Raw genomic sequence first — 21,483 nt, 5'->3', positions numbered from 1 at the left:
TCTCAAATGTACCTTTGAAACACCCTGCCTGTCTCTAACAAGATGAAGTACAAAAGGATAGCAATACAAAGAATCATTTACCCTCTGTGCCTGTATCAGCTCTTCAAAAGAGCTCTTTGGGACTGAAACTAGTGACAATGGAAAGTCTGCCTTCATCAGTATTGTAGACATGTTACATTAACAGACTAGTCCTAAATCGAGCCACCTGCCTAGAAGTTCGAATCCTGCCGGACATGTTAGTGAGTCTCTTGAAGCCATGCTACAGATTCAATGCTGATTTCCTGCGTCTGAGCATTGTTTCACCTCTGACCCGGGTCCTGACTGCTCCATGGCAACAGGCACTGTCATCTTCCCAAGACTGTAGACTAGGACCTTCCAACCTGACTAAAACAGCATCAGATCAGCCACGGGCACCTGGACTGGCATGGACCTGACAGATGATATGGGGGAGTCAAGGCATACTTTCCTCCACAATGCTTCTCCCAGATACAACACACTTCCAATTGTCCCATGGTTTCTTCAGCTTTGGAGTTAGGGTGAGCATGGGGTTTCCAGACCCCAAACTCCCATTTTCTTTGCTGACTCCACTGACATCCCACATCAATGTCAGATAAAAAGGCCAAAAAAAGAAGACACAGGAGCCTTTCCAGAATTAGGAGACTTCAGCACCCTGCAAGTTCATAATTATCAGAATTGGGATGGATGGAAAGAAATGGATAAAGATGAGTTATAGAGTCATGGAGCACTACAAAGCAGAAACAAGCTCTTTGGCCATCTAGCCCATGCTGAACTGTTGCTCTGCCTACTCCCGTTGACCAATACCAAGATCATATCCCTCCATACCCTTCCCATCTGCGTCTTTATCCAAACCTCTCATAAATGTTGCAATTGAACCTGCATCCACCTCTTCTACTGGCTGCTTGTTCCACAGTCACACCACTCTCTGAGTGAACAAACTCCCCCCTCCGCTTCCCCTTAAATATTTCACCTTTTACTCTTACCCTATGACCTCTAGTTCTAGTCTCACCCACCCTCAGTGGAAAAAGCCTGCTTACATTTACCCTATCAATGCACCTCACAATTTTGTATACCTCTATCTAATTTCCCCTCATTGTTCCAAACTCCAGGGAATAAACCCTACTGATCCAACCTTTTCTCAAGTCCCGACAACATCCTTGTAAATTGTATATATACTTTCCTGTATGTAGAGAACTAGAACTCAAAGTTCAAAGTATATTTATTATCAAAGTAGATATATGACACCATTTGCAACTCTGGGATTTGTTTTCTTGCAGGCATACTCAGTAAGTGCAAATAACATAATCGAATCAATGTAAGACTGTACCCAACAGGAAGGACAAACACCCAAAGTGCAAATAAAAAGAAGAAATAATAATAATTGTCAATAAATAAGCAATAAATATTGAGAACATGAGGCAAAGAGTCCTTGAAAGTAAGCCAATAGGCTGTGGGAACAGTTCAGTGATGGGGCAAGTGAACTTATCCCCATTGGTTCAAGAGCCTGATGGTTGAGGAGCAATAACTGTTCCTCAACCTGGTGATGTGAGTTCTGAGGCTCCTGTAACTTCTTTTGGATGGGAACAGTGAAAAGAGAGCATGCCCCGGGTGGTGGGGGTCCCTGATGATAGATGCTGCTTTCATGTAGATGTACCCAATGGTGGGGAGAGCTTTACCCGTGATGGACTGCGCTGTATGCACTACATCTTGTGGGCTTTTACATTCAAGAGCATTGGTGTTTCCATACCAGGGTGTGATGCAGCCAGTCAATATATTCTCCTCTGCACATGTATAGAAATTTCTCAAAGTTTTAGATGTCATGCTGAATCTTTGCAAACTTCTAAGGCAGGATAAGGGTTGCGTGATTTCTTCGTAATTGCATTTACACGCTGGGCACTGGGCAGATCCTCTGAAATGATAACACTGAGGTTTCTCCTCCTGAAGTCAATAATCAGCTCTTTGGTCTTGCTGACATTGAGTGAGAGGTTGTTGTTGTGGCACCACTCAGCCAGATTTTCAATCTCCCTCCTGTATGCTGATTCCTCACCACCTTTGATTCAGCCAGTGTCAGTGGTGTCATCAGCAAACTTAAGCATGGCATTGGAGTTGTGCTGAGCCTCCCAGTCATAAGTATAAAGCAAGTAGGGCAGGGGGCTAAAACACAGCCTTGTAGTGCATCTGTCCTGATGGTGATTGTGAAGGAGATGTTGTTGCCAATCCAAACTGACCGGGGTCTACCAGTAAGGAAATCAAGGATCCAATTGCACGAGCAGATTTTGATGCCAAGGTCTTGAAGCATTTTGATTCATTTTAAGGGGATGATAGAATTGAATGCCAAGATGCAATTAATATATTTCATCCTGATGTATGCATCTTTGCTGTTTAGGTATTCCGGGGTTGAGTGAAGAGCCTACGAAAATTGATGTGCCGGTAGGCAAATTGAAGTGGATCCAAGTTGCTTCTCAGGCAGAAGTTGGTATGTTTCATCAGCAACCTCTCAAAGCACTTCACCACAGTGGATGTAAATGCTACTGGACGATAGTCATTGGGCAGGTTACAGAGCTCTTAGGCACTGGTATAATTGAAACCTGCTACAGTCAGGTGGGTACCTCAGATTGGTGAACATCCAGCCAGTTGATTAGCACAGGTCCTTAGTACTCAGCCAGGTACCCCATCTGTTCTGGATACTTTCTGTGGGTTCACCCTCCCACCCAACTGCATAGAATACTTGAAAATTGGCCTCACCAACGCCTTATATAATTTCAACATTACATCCCAACTCCTGTACTTAATACTTTGATTTATTAAGACCTATGTGCCAAAAGCTCTCTTTACAACCTCACCTACCAGGGATGCCACTTTCAAGGAATTATTGATCTATATTCTCAGATCTCTCTGTCCTTCTGCACTCTTCAGTGTCCTACCACTCTCTCTTTGGGAGAATGAACCACTCTTCTCCTGAAGTTCAACACCTCACACTTGTCTGCATTAAAGTCCATCTGCCGTTTTCCATTTGGTCGAGCTCCTGCTGCAAGCTTTGCTAGCCTTCCTTGCTATTCACAATGCTCCATATCTTGGTGTCATCTGCAAATTTGCTGATCTAGTTTATTGTATTATCATTCAAATCATTAATACAGATGACAAGTAGCACCGATCCTTGGGGCATACCACTAGTTACAGGCCTCCAGTCAGAGGGGCAGCTGTCTACTACCATCATCTGGCTTCTCCCAATAAGCCAATGTTGAATCCAATTTACTACTTCATCCTGAGAGCCAGGCAACTGAACCTTTTGGATCAGCCTTTCATGTGGACTTGTCAAAGAAACTCCTAAAGTCCACAGCCTTTCCTTCATCAACCTTCCCTGGTAATTTTGTCCAAAAGATTGGTTGGACATGACCTACCACGTATAAAGCGGTGTTGTCTATCCGTAATCAGGCCCTGTCTATCCAAATACTTATACTGTATATCCTGTCACTTAGAATACCTTCCAATTAATAGCATATAGTGCTTTCCTGGCCTACATGATGAATAAACTCTTCTCAGGCTTCCAGCTAGGTATAGGTATCAATTTAACCAACATTTTGATGACAAACTCTGCCATCTTCGTCATTGAAGCATCAGTTAAAATCAATACCTGTACCCGGCTGAAAGCCTGAGAAGAATTTATTAACCCTCCAATAGCTTACCTACTGCTGGACAACAAGCTTATGGTTCTTCAGTTTCCTGGCTTATTATTAGAGTTTTTGTTGAACAAAGGAACAATGTTAGCTGTCCTTCAGTCAATGATACAAAGAAATTATTTTTTCAGCCTCAACATTCTGCTCTTACATGTTGGTTAAAACTATCCCTGTTATTGTAGATGTAAGTACCAAATTTGTACAATCGTCATGATGGTTAGATCTGGAGCTTACCTGTAAAATGAACACAGTGGCTTATTGTGGATGTCACTTGGACACCATTGTAAATGAGTAATGTGGTGAGGCTATTTGGGTCATCACTTAATTGTCTTTATTTCATTGTTCTGCCCGACCAGCCTTAAACAAGCTGTACAGTTCAGAGAACGTGCTCTCCGTTGTCTTCTTGTCCACACTGCCATGTCTGGAAAGGTCAGCACACCTCTGTACTGCCTTATACAGCTGGGCTTGCAGTGGGTGGTACACTCTGAGTTCACTCAGCTGCGGTGAGAATAAAGGACGGAATATTTTATCACAAATGACCTGTGAGAAACAAATAAATAAATTAGTCAAATCTAAGCCAGCGTTTTATTGTGATTCACCTACTGCTGGAACAGAAAAACAAAGCCAGGACATTGCAAAACAATTGTAGGTTCCTTAAGATTGTCATAGCTTGAGAGGTAGTGGGGATAAGCTCCCATCACCTGTTAAATATTGCCAATGGCATGTGTCTCAAACAGCCTTTTTTCTTAAGTCCAGTTCCTGGTCTTCACGTGTGGCTTGGTTACTAAGCCCTGCAGAGCTGTTTCTACTGACGGGAGAAGGAAAGCTCTGACCTCAAACCTCCGCTGCCTTGCATCTATACCTCCTCATGGGGAAAGCTTCGGGAGTAAACCCCAAGGCAAAATTTGGAGCTGGAGTCTCTGTGACCATTTTACCTTGAATTTAACGCTGACTGGCAACTCCAACGATGCCGCTGGTGTCAAACTTTATCGGTGTCTGCTATTCCTTTGGATTCATCAGCTGCGTGGAGAGGGGGAGTGTGCCGCAAGAGCAACTACCTACTCTCCATATCATACTGCCCTGGCTTGCATATCATGTAGACAGCTAGGACACAACATCCATGGTTCTCCCCGACCAATAGAAGACCTCAGTTATTGAATTGTTATGGACAGTGGTCCATTCAGCCTATCAAGCCTCTGCCAGCTCTTTGTAGAACAAACACATGAGATTTCAGGGATGCTGGAAATTCATAGCAACATGCACAAAATACAGAACCTGATGAAGGGACTTGGTTCAAAGCATCCACTGTTTATTCCCCTCCATAGATGCAGCCTGACCTGCTGAGTTCCTCCAGCATTTTGTGTGTTGTTTCTTGTAGAATAATCTATTTTGTAGAGAATAGACACAGGAGCAAATTAGGCCACTCGGTCCATCAAATAAGCTCCATCATGCCATCATCCCTATCAACCTCATTGTCTTGCCTCTCCCTGTAACCTTTGATGCTCTTACTAATCAAGATCTATCAACTTGCTCTTTAAATATACCCAATGTCTTGGCCTCCACAGCTGCCCTATCCTCAGTCCCATTCGCCTTTTCTTCTCCTGTAGCCCTGCATTTTATTCCCTCTTAGATCTGCAACCAGTACTTTCTGAAAGCCCTGGCTGAATCATTTTCCATCATCCTTACAGGCAGTGAGTTTCAATTGATAAGCATTCTGTGTAAGAATTATTTTCTTCACCCTTCTCCTCTCTCTTTTGCCCACCACTTTGCATCTTGCTTCCCTGGTTCACCAGTGACACGCAAATGGTATCCATTTTATTGTGGAGTTGGAGGACTGTGGTGTGGGTGGGTGGGTGAACGGAAGGGAGGGTGCACAGGAGGAAAGGGGTTTGTTTTCCTGTTGTTTTGTTGCTTCTTACGTTCTGCGTGGCTCTGCTGAGCATTCAGGGCATGCTATGTGATGCTAGAATGTGTAGCAGCACTCGTGGGCTACCCCCGCCACATTCCTAGGTGTGTTGGTTGTTAAGGCAAACAACACAATTCACTGTATACTTTGATGTACAAGTGACAAATAAAGCTAAGTTTTATATTTATCTTTGGACATTGTGATTATTCTATATTTATAATAATTTATAAATGATCTGAGCTGGAGTGGTAGGTCTATAGGAAAGCAAAAATGGACTGTGCAGCATTCAGGATCGATTTATTTCCCATCTTTGTCTCCCAGTCCAATATACTACTTTCTATCGCACGTGAAACTCATTTATTTTTAAAGGTAGGATCATTCTCTTCTAAATTAAAGATGGAGTAATATATGGAAAGTTTCTCGGAAGAATTCTTTCCAAGTCAAAGATTTCATTAAATATTGAATGTGAAAGCTGGAGACGTGCACACAAATGCGTTTGTGAGTCTGACCTCACACTGTAGATGGATTCATCTCGGCTCTGTGCGCATTAAAATCGAAGAATTAAAATTTCCAAAGAATCGTTATGGATGCCCAGAGAGAAAAATGCTGCCAATGTAACAAATCTACTCTGATCAAGGCAGTCACATCATAGACCATAGAGCAATACAGCACAGTACAGCCCCTTCGGCCTACGATGTTATGCCAACCTTTTAACCTAGTCTAAGTTCAATCTAACCCTTCCCTCTTACATAACCTTCCATTTTTCTATGTGCCTACCTTAGATGTTCCTAATCTATCTGCCTCTATCACCACACCCTCCACTGAATTATCTCTGGCATCCCCCTATACTTGCACCCATTCACCTTGAAATTATGCTCCCTTCTATTAGCCATTCAGCCCTGGAAGAAAGTCTCTGTCTATCCACTTGATCTATGCTTCTTGTCATCTTGTGGACCTCGGTCAAGACACTTCTCAACCTCCTTCAGTGTGGGGGGTTATGGAAAATGCTTGCTCTGTGGTAGCATCTATGATAGTGCAGAAGGCTGGGCTTTGGATTCTTGAGGCTATGGGACCTCTGATAGGGAGTTTGAAATCTACGTAGGCCTTCTGGTTGCACTCCAAGACCAATAGCATCATAGGGGATTTTGCTGCTGGTCTCGGGGAGGCTTTATGTGAGTTTGGCACTGGGAAAGGAAATTTAACCATGTTTGAAAGGGAAGAGCAAAATAAACATGGAAACAGGAGTTTGTAAATGAGCCTGAAAGGCAGAGGAATTAATTGGAAAACAGTGAGAAAAAGGCTGGGAAGAAGCATTTCTTTCCATATTTGAGATGAGGGTGAGGGCAGCATCAAAGGGGAACTCTGTTCTTTGAAGAAGGAGGACATCTCAGATGTTCAGGAATGGGAAGTCCCAGCCTGAGAACAGATGTAATGGAAACAGAGGAATAAAAAAAAACAGAACAGCATTTTTATAAGTGACAGGGTGGGATGAGGTACAATCATGATGCTTACCCACAGCTCCTCCATTTCCTGGACATCCGCCCTCAACATATCTTCTGGTTGTCATGACATTAATAGAGTTCCCCTTGTCCCTACCTACCAACACATGAGCCTTGGCATCCAGCACATCATTCTCCATAACTTCCACCATCTTCAATGGAATCCTACCACTAAGCACATCTTTCCCTTCCACCCACCTCCACATTCTCTGCTTTCTGCAGTGAACACTCTTCCCGTGGCTCCCTTGTTCATACGTCACTCCCCACTGATCTCCGCATGCGGGAAAATGCTACACCAACCCCTATACCTCCTCCCTCACCACCATTCAATGTCAGGACTGCACAGGCAGGCACCTCTCAGTCTCCACCCAGTTAACAGGAATCACCTGCAGCCTATTTAAACCCAGCTCCCACCTTGTTCACTCATATGAAACAGCCAGCCTCAACCAGCAGCTCCTAGTTTCTGTTATCCTTGTTGCCTTGCTGTGTTGAGTATAAGTTCTCCCTTGTTTTGTGGCCTCTCATAGCTTATTATTTTGCAGTTTCTTATTAAAGTTATTGCTCACTGCTAAATCACCTCTGCTGCTGTGCCTTTGGGCCAAGCCTCAACATTAGTTCAGGCTCCAGAAGCAACAGGAAATCATTAACCATCTTCTCACCACTCTCTTCCAAATCTTCGTCTTGATACCGAAATCCCATGACAGTCAATGGTTTCTCTCTAAGCCTTGGATTCCAATGCCCAAATGCTTTGAAGGATTATCAACCCAATGCTGCATCCTCCAGTCTCAGAGAGTCTTACACTTTGAGCTCCAGTTATCTCTGTATTCTATGGACCAAGCTAAGACTGCCTTTGTTGCCTCTCTCTCTCTCTTGATGGGATGAGCTCTGACCTGGGCCACTGTTAACAGGGACAATAAAACCACCATTTGCAATAAATAAGAATTCATCGCTGAGATGTGCTGGGTTGTTGACCATTCAGAAAGCGGAAAAGGGCAACAGACTGGATACTTCACCTGTATCAAAGGAACACTGTGTCCGGGAAGTGGCACCATCAGATAAAGACAAAGGTCCTTCTATCGGGTAAGCTCCCTCCAGCGTCTGATTTCAGAACCACAGCCCAACTCACTCTCTGTGTCCTCCTCGGCACTCCAACAGCTCTATGTGCATAGGAGATTCTGGTGGTTCCCATTCAACTGGCAATTGTCTGGACCAGACTCTGTAGGGGTAGCTTGGACACCCTACTAAGCTTATCTCTCACCTCTTCTGTATCACCGCCATTGACGGACATTCCCTGGGGTCTGGGATGGTCAGAGTGCTCACTCCACCTGTGTACATCAGCACTGTGAGTCCAACCAATTCCTCCTGAATGACTCACTCAACACTCCACCCAACCTGGCTCTCCACTCACAACCCTCACTTCACCTGGTTGCCTGGCCACTGCTAAATTGGGGACCCACCTACCTGCAACCTCAGATGATTTCACCCATAATTTCATGGAAATGGAGGAAACGCTCAACCTCACCAAACTCCCACACTCCTACAACTCAGCCATCATCTCCAATAAAAGGGAAACGAGCACCCTGCTGCGTCACAGGCCACATGACTGCATGATGACCTCCTCCTGGGCACAACCCTTCCTCAAGGTCATCTGTTCTCCCTCTCCCCTCCTGAGACTGAAGCTATGAATGACTACATTGCCAAAGTGTTACAGCACGGCTTCATTTGACCATCCCAGTCCCCAGCCAGTGTAGGATTCTTCTTTGTTAAAAAGAAAGATGGAAGTTTTCACTTCTGCATCAACTACCGTAGACTCAACAAAATCATCATGAAGAACTGCTACCCTCTTGCCCCCATGGACGACACATTCAAACCAGTCCATGGGGTCAAGATCTTCACCAAACTGGATCTATAATGCATAAACAACCTGATCCACATGTACCAGGAGAATGAGTGGAAGACAGTGTTCATAACACTCATTAGTCACTATGAGTATTTGGTGCTAAATTTCAGACTTTCCAACAGTTCCTGCTGTTTTCCAAGTCTTTATCAACAAAATACTCAGAGACATGCTACATGGGTGTGCATTCGTCTACCTCAACAACATTCTCACCTTCTCCAACAATCCTGAAGACCACATCCATTTAGTCCTTTAGAGTGTTCTCAAAATACAACCACACTACACGTTAGAAAACCATCAGTTCCACACCTTGGTCATTTCCTTCCTGGGTTACATTCTTCCACTCCAAGGCATAACCATGGACCCAGAGAAAGTGCACTCTGTCATTGACCACACTCACCCAAACAACTACAGAGCTTCTTGGGCTTCTCCAACTTCTACTGCTATTTCATCAGGGACTACAGCCAAATCACCACTCCTCTCAACTCCCTCACTGAATCACCTACCTCAAGGATAACCTGGTCTGATGCAACAGACCATGCTGTTGAGGAGCTCAAGAGATGCTTCACCAACATTCCCATTCTCAGCCATGGACTTTTTGTGGTAGACATGGACATCTCTGATATGGGTGCCTCTGCCTTCCTCTGACAGTGAGGACCAGATGGCAAGACATAGTGTTATGCCTTCTTTTCATGCAAGTTCAACTCTACCATGTGCCATCATGGAGTAGGAATAGGAGAGAGGGAGCTACTTGCCATTGAATAGGCCATGGAGAAAAGGAGACATACGCTGATTGGAATCTCCAAGCCCACTCTGATCTGGACTGACCATCAGAACCTCATAACCATTCAAAAGGCCAACCATCTCATCTGGTGTCAGGCTTGCTGGGCCCTCTTCTTCAAGCATTGCAACTTCACCATCTCCTACCGACCCGGCTCCAAGAATACTAAACTACAAACTGAACCAGAGATTGACACTCAGCCCATCATTCCATCCTCTGCCAAGCCTGTTCCAGCCAATACACCTGACAACTGAATGCACTCTGAGGCACTCGAGTGGGCCCTGTGGGTCCCCACCTGTCTCTAGCCATCCAAGTGCACAAAGGACTCAGGATTTTCTGTGATGCTGATTCTGGTGGTGCACCATGACCACAGACATACATTAGTCAATGCCTGCCCTCAGTGTGCCCAGCCCAAATCCACCGACCACTAGCCCCCTATGCACCTGTGGCCTCTACCAGAACCCCAACACCATGAATTTCATCATGGGTTTGCCACATTCTGATTAAACGTGGCCCACTTCATTGCCTCTCCAAACTTCAACAGCCAGATGCCGGACCTGGTTCTCCGACAAATAATTCACCTCCATGCTTTCCCTCAGGACATTGTGTCAGACCATGGCCTACAATTCATTTCCCCTAGCTCCCTCCTCCACACCAGAGTGAGTTTGTCATCTGCAGAAAGAGACAATCAGCAAGCGGAGGAGATTCTGTGATGCTTTGCCGCCTCTAACCCTTCCACCTGGAACAAGTATCTGCTCTGGGCAGAACTGTCCCACAAAGTACACCACTCCTCTGTAAAAGGTATATCACCATTTGAAATGCTCCATAGTTACCAATCCCCATTGTTCCTATGGAGGAGCCAACGGTGGAGGTCCCATCTGTTGGGGCCCCAGTTTGCCATTGCCAAAATGCTTGGAAGAGGGTACGGGGGGCATTTCAAGCAGCCAGTCGCACCTTCTCCTACTCCAGCTTGAGAACCATGTCTGCTTGTCCACCCGAGATCTGTCCCTGCCCAAAGACGCCTGCAAGCACCTGCATTCGGTTTGCTGCAAAAGGCAGGATTCCCCAGAGACTACATTTTAGTTCTACTTCCCTTTCCCATTTTGAAATGTCAGTCCAGGGACTCCTCTATTGCCACGATGAGGTCACCCTCATGTTGAAGGAGCAAAACCTCCTCTTCCATCTGGGAAGTCTCCAATCTAACAGCATGAACATTAACTTATCCCACTTCAGGTAATTTCAGCCCCTCTCCATTCTCCCTTTTTCTGTTCCTCATTGTGGCTCCCCTCTCACCCTTTCTTGCCTGTTCACTTGCCGATCACCTCCCTCATGTGGCCCTCCTCCTTTCCTTTCTCCTATGGTCCACTTTCCTCTCCTATCATGATCTTTCTTCTTCAACCCTTTAACTTTTCACTTTCCACCTTTCACTTCCCTACTTGTCAGTTCATTCACTGTCCTCCACTGACCCACCTTCCTCCTCACCTGGCTTCACCTGTCACCTCCCAGCTTGTACTCTCCTTCACCCCCCCCCCCCCCCCCCCAATTGTGGCTTCTTCTCCCTTGGGTGAGAACAGGCAGAGGTTCTACGTAGTTTCTAGTAAATATTTTCCCTCTTTCTTTGTCTATTTGTACATTGCTAGTTCACTCAGAATGGATCCAGAGTTAGTGGAATGATCTTTGTGTGAGATGTAGGAAATCTGGGAGACCTCCAGCCTCCCCGGTAACTACATTTGCACAAAGTGCAGTGAGCTGCAGCTCCTTAAGAGACAATATGAAGGAATTGGCATTGCAACTCGATGACCTTCGGCTCATACAAGAAAATGATAGATAGGAGCAATAAGGAGGTAGTCACCTCTAGGATGCAGGAGACATGTACCTGGGTGACTCTCAGGAGAGAGAAAGGAATAGGCAGCTAGTGCAGAGTAATCCTGTGGCTGTTCCTCTGCTTACGATACTGTGGTATGGGGGAACAGGAAGAAGCCACAGACTCTAGGACTGAGCCTGGCTCTGTGGCTCAGAAGGAGAGGGGGGAGAAGAGGAGTGTAGGATTGATAGGGGGTTCCATAATTAGAGCAGCAGACAGGAGATCCTGTGGGTGTGAAAAAGACACCTAGACAGTATTTTGTCTCCCAGGCATCAGGGGCAGGGATGTGTCAGATCAGGTATTCAGCGTTCTAAAGGGGGAGAGTGAGCTGCCAGAAGTATTGATACATATTGGTACCAATGACATAGGTAAGAAAAGATAGGAGGTTCTAAGAGAGAATATGGAGAGTTAGGTAGAAAGCTGAAAAGCAGGATCTCCAGGGTAGTAATCTCTCAGTTGCTACCTGTGCCATGTGCCTGTGAGGGTTAGGATAGGATGACCTGGCAGATTAATATATGGCTGAAGAATTGGTGCAGGGAGCAGTGTTTTAGGTTTCTGAATCATTGGGATCTCTTCTGGGGAAGGTACGACCTGTACAAAAAGGATAAGTTACACCTGAACCCACAGAACCGGAATGATGGGGCTGAGGGTGGGGCAGTTGCTATAAAGTAGATGCAGAGTTTTAGTGAGACTGTGAGGAAGGACAGGCACATGATTGGGCAAAATTGCAGTCAATGGGATAAGTTGAAGTGTAACGTAGCAAAATCAAAACAGTTGATGAATACAGGACCTAAGGTGTTATATTTGAATAATTTGTATATGGAATAAGGATAGATGATCTCTAATTGTGATTGGCAGGTACAACGTTGTGGGCATCACTGAGTCATGCTGAAAGAGGATCATAGTTGGGATCTTAACATTCAAGGATACAACTTGTATCTAAAGGAAAAACAGATATGCAGAGGAGATGGGATGGTTCTGTTGGTTAAAAATGAAATGAATTAGGACCATTCTTTTCACCTGATATGTCAATGATTTGGATGACTGAATTGATGGCTTTATGGCCCAGTTTTCAAATGATAGGAAGATAGGGGTGGGTAGTGTTGAGGAAGCAGGAGGACTTAAACAAGGAGAAGGGCAAAGAAGTGGCAGATGGAATATAATGAATCTCTGACGGTGGTGTCTGAAAAGAGGATGCTGTCCAAGTTGCATGCCATCTTGGACAATGACTCCCATCCACTCCATAATGTACTGGTTAGGCACAGGAGTACATTCAGACAGAGACTCATTCCACCGAGATGTAACACTGAGCGTCATGGGAAGTCATTCCTACCTGTGGCCATCAAACTTTACAACTCCTCCCTCGGAGTGTCAGACACCCTGAGCCAATAGACTGGTCTTGGACTTATTTCCACTGGGCATAATCAACTTATTATTATTTAATTATTTATGGTTTTATTGTGATATTTTTTTTCACTATTCTTGGTTGGTGCAGCTGTAACAAAACCCAGTTTCCCTTGGGATCAATAAAGTATGTCTGTCTGTATGGTCTTGCATTTCGGTAGAAGGAATAAAGGGAGAAAGTTCAAAAATCAGTGGTGCAAAGAGATTTGGACCTTCGGCATTATTCTTTAAAGGTTAACTTGTAGATTGAGTCAGCAATAAGGAAGGCAAATGTAATGGTAGCAGTCCTTTCAAGAGGACTAGAATATAAGAGCAAGGATGTAATGCTAAGGCTTTATAAGGCATAGGTCAGACTTAAAATATTGTGAGCAGTTTTGTGCTCTTTATCTAAGAAAATTTGTGCTGGCATTGGACAGAGTCCAGAGGTGGCCCACAAGAAAAATTCCAGGAATGGAAAGGATAACATATGAGGAGTATTTGACAGCTCTGGGCCTGTACCCACTAGAGTTTGAAAGAATAAGGGGGATCTCATTGAAATCTATCAAATATTGAAAGGTATGTATAGAGTAGATATGAGAAGGATGTTTACTATAGTGGGGGAGTCTAGGACCTGAGAGTGTTAGAGGGAATAAAAACTGTGGATTGGGACAGGTTGTTCTCTGGCAAGGATGGGTTGGTAAGTGGGAGGCCTTCAAAGGAGAAATTTTGAGAGTGCAGAGTTTGTATGTTCCTGTCAGGATTAAAGGCAAAGTGAATAAGAATAAGGAACCTTGGTTCTCTAGAGATATTGGAACTCTGATAAAGAAGAAGAGAGAGATGTAAGACATGTATAGGAAACAAGGAGCAAATAAGGTACTTGAGGAGTATAAAAATGTAAAAAAATTACTTAAGAAAGAAATCAGGAGAGCTAAAATACATGAGGTTTCATTGGCAGTCAAGGTGAAGGATAATCCAAAAAGCTTCTACAGGTATATTAAAAGCAAAAGGATAGTAAGGGATAAAATTGGTCCTCTTGAAGATCAGAGTGGTCGGCTATGTATGGAACCAAAAGAAATGAGGGAGATCTTAAATGGTTTTTTTGCATCTGTATTTACTAAGGAAACTGGCATGGAGTCAATGGAAATAAGGCAAACAGGCAGTGAGATCATGGAACCTATACAGATTGAAGAGGAGGAGGTGCTTGCGATTTTGAGGCAAATCAGAGTAGATAAATCCCCAGGACCTAACAGGGTATTCCCTTGGACTTTGAAGGAGACTAGTGTTGAAATTGCAGGGGCCCTGGCAGATATATTTAAAATGTTGGTATCTACGGGTGAGATGCCGGAGGACTGGAGGATAGCTCATGTTGTTCCGTTGTTTAAAAAAGGCTCTTAAAGTAATCCGGGATATTATAGGCCAGTAAGTTTGACATCAGTAGTAGGTAATTTATTGGAAGGAGTACTAAGAGATAGGATCTACAAGTATTTAGATAGTCAGGGACTTATTAGGGAGAGTCAACATGGCTTTGTGCACGGTAGGTCATGTTTAACCAATCTATTAGAGTTTTTCGAGGAGGTTACCAGGAAAGTGGATGAAGGGAAGGCAATGGATGTTGTCTACATGGACTTCAGTAAGGCCTTTCACAAGGTCCCACATGGGAGGTTAGTTAGGAAGATTCATTCGTTGGGTATACATGGGCAGGTAGTAAATTGGATTAGACATTGGCTCAGTGGGAGAAGCCAGAGAGTGGTAGTGGAGGATTACTACTCTGAGTGGAGGCCTGTGATCAGTGGTGTGCCACAGGGATCAGTGCTGGGTCCATTGTTATTTGTCATCTATATCAATGATCTGGATGATAATGTGGTAAATTGGATCAGTAAATTTGCTGATGATACAAAGATTGGAGGTGTAGTGAACAGTGAGGAAGGTTTTCAAAGCTTGCAGAGGGATTTGGACCAGCTGAAAAATGGCAGATGGAGTTTAATACAGACAATTGTAAGGTATTGCACTTTGGAGGGACAAACCAAGGTAGAACATACATGGTAAATGGTAGGACATTGAGGAATGCAGTAGAACAGAGGGATCTGGGAATACAGATACATAATTCCCTAAAAGTGGCGTCACAGGTAGATAGGGCCATAAAGAGAGCTTTTGGTACATTGGCCTTTTTAAATCAAAGTCTGGAGTATAAGAGTTGGAATGTTATGGTGAGGTTGTATAAGACATTGGTGAGGCCAAATTTGGAGTATTGAGAGCAGTTTTGGTCACCTAATTACAGGAAGGATATTAATAAGTTAGAAAGAGTGCAGAGAAGGTTTACAAGGATGTTGGCGGGACTTGAGAAACTGAGTTACAGAGAAAGGTTGAATAGGCTAGGACTTTATTCCCTGGAGCATAGAAGAATGAGGGGAGACTTGATAGAGGTATATAAAATTATGATGGGTATAGATAAAGTGAATGCAAGCAGGCTTTTTGCACTGAGGTTAGGGGACATAATGTTGCACCTGTGCAAAATATCAGTTACACCACACTCTGAATAATACAGACAGTTCTGGTCACCACACAATAACAAGTATATTGTAGTGCTCAAAAGAGTGCAGAAGAGACCCATCAGAATGTAGTCTGGAATGGAGGACTTTAGTTACGAGGAGAGTTTGGATAGGAGACAATGGTGCTCACTGGAGCACAGTGTTTTCTCAAGGGTAGGAAAGTCTAAAACTAGAGGACATAGTTGTAAGGTAAGAAGGGAAATACTTCAACAAGGTCTGAGGAGCAATTTTTCACAAAGAGGATGATGGGTATATGGCGCACCACTATTGGGAAAGGAAGTTGTCCTAGTTTCATGAATCCTTTGCCCATCATCGTTGTACTGAAAGCAAAATAAACATGTAAATGGTGATCCAAATAGCAACTAAACACGTCATTGGAGTTGGAGGATTTGATGATGAAACTGGACTTATTAATTTTGTTTACAAGTCTAGACATTTTGTTAAAGACTGAAATGACTGCTTCAAAACTACGTATCTAAAGCTTTCTTTAAGGGACCTGAAATTGGCCATAACACCCATCTGTGACTGACCAAGACTTCTGTGCATATTCTGTGCCTTTCTCTATAAATCCTATGTTACCACAATATGTCCTGTTACTTTTGAAGATGGTGCCAATATCTGTTTTTACACATCCTATGGAACTGTGCCATTTAGTTCAAATTGTCTCTTCTTGTTTATTCTGACAAAATATATCACTCAACAATTCTCTTCTCATCCATCTCACAGTTTTAGTCAATTGGCAGAAGAACTAAAAGGAAGATGACAAGAAAAAATTGAGACAGAAATCGTCGCTACATTTCGAAAGCATATGGGTGAGCACTTGAAGAGCCCCATTACCTGCCAGGCAATGGGCCGGCAGCTAGGGAATTGAATTAAACTAAACTCTTTATGGCAGCATTAACATGATGGGCCAAGTAGCCTCCTGTGCTGAAAATTTCTGTGATCCTGTGAAAGGGCTATGGCTATTGTCAACAGGCAAGTGTAATGTTGAATTCATACCAGTGAGGAAAATGAGAAGATGGCCAGAAAAGTTACTGGGGATGACTTTAAATGTAAGTGTAGATATGATGCATTGAATGGTTGGATTAAATATAGAAATGTGGAAGCCGAGCACAATAACGAATGCCAGTAACATGATGCAGGATCCCAGCCACCCTGCAGCTGGACTATTTGTCCCATTCCCATCAGGGGGAAGGCTAGTAGCATCCGCACCAGGATGACCAGACTCAGCTACTTTCCTCAAGCAGTAAGGCTGATCCACCCCTCCACATCCACCAACACTACTTTGTCATTTCCCGTCAGTCATCTTACGTACAGACACTGCTGTGCCTTGCATCACTTTATGGGCATACAAGCTATCTTATGTATTTATATTTATTGTCTTTGTTTCTTTATCTTATTGTGTTTCTTTTTGTTCTGCATTGGATCCAGAGTAACAATTATTTTGTTCAAAGCAACACACTCAAAATGCTGGAGGAATTCAGCAGGTCGGGTGGCATCTATGGAAATAAATAGATAGTTGATGTTTCGGGACAAGACCCTTCTTCAGGACTGAGGAGGAAGGGGGAAGATGCTAGAATAAAAAGCTGGAAGGGAAGGAACCTAGCTGGAAAGTGATAGGTGAAGCCAGGTGGGTGGGAAAGGTTAAGGGCTGGAGAAGAAGGAATCCAATAGGAGAGGAGAGTGGACAATAGGAGAAAGGAAAGGAGAAGGCGACTCAGAGCGAAGTAATAGGCAGCTGAGAAAAGATAAAAGGTCAGAGTGGGGAATAGAGAAAGTGTGGAGTTTTGAAAACTAGGTTACTGGAAAGAGAAACCGATATTCATGCCATCAGTTTGGAGGCTACCCAAACATTAATGCTTGTGTACTGGAAATGACATTAAACAACTTTGAATCTTCAGTCTTGGATACAGAGGACAGGTGATGCAAAGACAAGAAAAACTATCAGGAGTCAGAGTCAGTGTCTGGGTGGTAAAAAGAGTTATTAACTGAGTTATTAATAGTGAACACTAGTCATAGTCCACAACCAGTAATTCCTCCTATGCAGCATTATATATGGACATAACATTTGAAGAATGGATAGGAATACATTCATTTAACACAAAGCAATGTTTTAACTAACCTGCAGGTTACTATTTGAGCGCTGAGCTCTGCATCTTTTTGACTTTAAATTACACTGCGAGAAACAGTCAAAAAAGTTGCAGTCTTCATCTTTTGTACAATTTTGTTCGAGGATGTCACGCATTTTGGGTTCAAAAAAAGCCATGTCCACATCTATTGCAACAACCTAAAACAGAAAGATGGAGGTCAGGAAGTGTTTCCAAAATAATATTTGAAGTAAAAATTAATAATGCAACATACTGTACCTCACTAATGTTTCTCTTTGATGAAATAAGTTTACTTACACAAATCCCGAAAGGACTGGCAATGCCATTATCAGTCATTAATGCAAAACTCTTCAGTAACACTCCTCTAATAGGAACATTAACACATCAGATTTGCAGTTTAGAAATGACATTAAGAAGTTTGACAAGATGATACATATGCACAGCAAAGAGTATTCTGACTGGTTGCATCATGGTCTGGTATGGAAACACCAATGGCCGTGAATGGAAAAGACTACGAGAAGTGGGCACGGCCCAGTCCATCACGGGGAAAGCCCTCTCCCACCATTGAACACGCCTGCAAGGAGCGTTGCACAAGAAAGCAACAACCATCATCAAGGGCCCCCGCCATCCAGGCCATGCTCTCTTCTCGTTGCTGTCATCAAGAAGCAGGCACAGGAGTCTTAAATCCCACACCATCAGGTCCAGGAGCAGTCATTACCCTTCACCCATCAGGCTCCTGAACCAGCATGGATAATCTCACTCACCTCAACTCTGCACCGACTCCACAACCTATGGACTCACTTTCAAAGACTCTACAATTACTGTTTTCAATTTTATTTATCTATCTATCTATTTTATTTATATATACACAGTTGTTTTCTGTTTGTCAGTCTTTGTGTGTAGTTTTTCATTGATTCTATTGGTTTTCCCTGTTCTGCTTGCAAGAAAATGAAACTCAGGGTTTCATTTTGAAACACAAGGTTTCATTTGTGACATATGCATACTTGGGTAATAAATTTACTTTGAAATTTGAACTCCTGTAGGTGGCAAGACTCCCATGCTCATCTCTGACCCAAGCATCAGCATATTAGCCTTCATAAATCAAGTTTTGAGTACAGGAGTTGGGGCTGTTGTGTATTTAATATCTCAGTAATATTTGAGTAATATTGTAAATGTATAGTTTGATTAAGCATTCTTTGGTGCTTAGACAATTCATTATGGGTTATATGTAAAAGTACATGAATGGCTTACGTCATCATGGCACCATGATATTACCGTGCACCTCACTAGAAGTAAAGAACGAAGGGGAGACACACCTCCTGGCTCTGCGTTTTGGTTTCAATTAGTTTTATGTTTCGGAATTACAAAACATAACGGGAATGTTACATTGAAGTTGTATAAGATGTTTGAAGTATTGTGTGCAGTTCTGATCACCTACCTCCAGGAAAGATATCAGTAAGAATAAAAGAGTTCAAAGAAAATTTATAAGGTTGTTGCTGGGACGTGAGGACCTCAGTTATAGGGCAATGTTGAATAGGTTCAGAGTTTATTTGCTAGAGTGTAGGAGAATAAAGGGAGATTTGATAGAGGTATACAAAATATGAGGGGTATTGATAGGGTAAGTGAAAGCAGGCTTTTCCCACTGAGGTTGGGTGATACCAGAAATAGGGGTCATGTGTTAAGGGACAAAGGTGAAATGTTTAAAGGGAACATGAAGGACAAGTTCTTTACTCGTGAGAGTGTAGAGTGAGCTGCCATCAAAAATATTAAATGTGTATGCTGTTTGAACATGTAAAAGAAATTTAAATAGGTACGTGGATGGGAAGTATATGGAGGGACATGGTTCCGGCGCAGGTCAATGGGACTAGGCAGAATAATAGTTTGGCATGACTAGATGGGCTGAAGGGACTATTTCTCTGCTCTATGACATTATAAGTTCAGAACTTTTCTGAAAGGTAATTACTTTCTTTAATTTATCAAAATTGTAAAAAAGCATTAGGCTAAAACACTTCAATATTTCCATATTATGTGTTAAACATAGAAGGGGGCCATTTAACCAAGCATGTCTATGCGTAAACGCACATTAATATTATTAAAGAAAATTAATATATAAAGTGATTATGTAAATTAACTCAAACTCTCTGTATTTTGTCACCGGCTCCTATCAAATGAGTGGTACAACCATTTTTTTCTAATGTTTCCTTGTGGCATGGAAAGAGGTTAATTGGAGCACTAAGTTTATGCAGGCTCTCAAAACAACCTCATTCCTCACCCTACTTTCAATATCTTGCAAGGCCATCAACTCCTCACCCACTACTCCCTGCGTTCGAAAAAACTCCACATCTCCTTTGAATTTTCCCCTTCTCACCCTAAGTACTACTGACTTAAATAGTCAATTCACCAACCAGTCAACCTACCCATGTGATTAGGGTGTCAGAGAAAGCAAGAGCACCCAAGAAATATCCTCACCGTTGCAGGGGAAATATGCAAACTCTACATAAACAGCACCTGTGGTTGGAATTGAACCCATGTCACTGGAATTGTTAGGCAGAGGCAATGCTTGCTGTGCCTTATTCCTGCATGAATTCTAATTTTACACGTTTAGGGAGATTATTCTGCTTAAATAGTGATGAATTATCATTAATTGATATTTTCTTTACTTATTATTTGCATGATTATCCTCTTTTGCAGATTGGAAGTCTATCGGTCTTTATTATGTGTAGTTTTTCTTCATTTTCCTGCAAGAAAATGAATCTCAAGGTAGTATACGGAGACATATAAGTACTCTAATCATAAATTTACTTTGAATTTCATCAGGACAGAAATACTAGAGCATATTCTTGGAAAGTGCCATCAGCAGCTGACAGTAACATCAGGTTATTCATGTTTCTAAGGACGTTCTACAGTAACTGTCAGTTACACAACAAAAGTGTTCGTGAAAATATGGGGTCTGTTGATAATTCTCTGCAAGAACCATGCCTTTTATTCTAAGCTTCCGGTTTAGTTTTGCACGGGCAGGAAGTTGGAGCAGAAGTTATTCTGTCCTATTGCTTACTGCAGTCCACTGGACTGTCATTACCACCGGTAAGCCAATGTTTGGAGTGGTACGCCAGTGATTGAAGTGAATGGATTTAGTTTTTAAATGCTTTCATCATTCATCCTTGACTTATTCACATGTAAAAATATTTGAACATGCAGGTGTGCTGCTGACACAGAAGCCAAGAAGCTAGGATTACCAGGATGCTGCTTGGATTGGAGAGCATGTCTTACGAGGACAGGTTTAGCAAACCAGGGTTTTTCTCTTTGGAGAGATGGAGGATGAGAGACGACTTGATAGATGGGTACAAGTTGATTAAAGGTATTGACTGAGCGGACAACCAGACAGTTTTTCACAGGGCAGAAAGGACTAATAATAGGGGGCATAATTGACATAATTTTAATGCTTTTGGAAGAAAGTATCGGGGGAATGTCAGAGATAGGTCTGTTCCACATGTGTGTCTGTTGCTTTTGGATAAAGTGCCAGAACAGCAGAGCAGTATCTGGATTCAAATTCAGTTCATGCTTTTTATTTAAATCCATGTGAGAGCATAAAATGTAGAACAGTACAGCACAGGAACAGGCCCTTCAGCCCACAATGTTGTACTGAATCAGCTAAAAAGTAGATAAAAAAACCCAAAGTCCAATCCCTCCTACCTACATCATGTCCATATCCCCCCTTCCTTACATTCATGTACCTCTCTAAAACCTCTAATGTATTTGCTTCTACCACCATACCAGGCAGCACAGTCCAGGTATCCACCA

The 21,483-nt window shown here is 42.9% G+C and overlaps 1 protein-coding gene and 1 long non-coding RNA gene across 3 annotated transcripts in view; one reads left to right on the top strand and one right to left on the bottom strand.

Annotated features, from left to right (window-relative positions):
* Window positions 1-4,038, top strand: part of LOC140730878 (uncharacterized) — an 88,686-nt gene extending 84,648 nt beyond the window's left edge. Inside the window, exon 3 of the long non-coding RNA XR_012099691.1 lies at window positions 2,405-4,038. This is a non-coding gene — a long non-coding RNA (uncharacterized lncRNA). The remainder of the gene's footprint in view (window positions 1-2,404) is intronic.
* dipk1c (divergent protein kinase domain 1C) overlaps window positions 4,004-21,483 on the bottom strand; it is a 42,045-nt gene continuing 24,565 nt past the window's right edge. The window contains exons 3-5 of one of the 2 annotated variants that reach the window (XM_073051854.1): window positions 17,697-17,861; window positions 4,971-5,079; window positions 4,108-4,235 (exon numbers count right to left, since the gene is read on the bottom strand). In XM_073051854.1, the coding sequence (XP_072907955.1) occupies window positions 5,005-5,079; window positions 17,697-17,861 (240 nt within the window). In that variant the 3' untranslated portion in view covers window positions 4,108-4,235; window positions 4,971-5,004. Of the gene's footprint in view, window positions 4,236-4,970; window positions 5,080-17,696; window positions 17,862-21,483 lie in introns of both variants that reach the window. The other variant, XM_073051846.1, reaches the window with a different exon arrangement.

Source organism: Hemitrygon akajei, chromosome 1, assembly GCF_048418815.1.
Source record: "Hemitrygon akajei chromosome 1, sHemAka1.3, whole genome shotgun sequence".
NCBI lineage: Eukaryota > Metazoa > Chordata > Chondrichthyes > Myliobatiformes > Dasyatidae > Hemitrygon > Hemitrygon akajei.
This window is presented reverse-complemented; position numbering and strand designations above follow the sequence as displayed.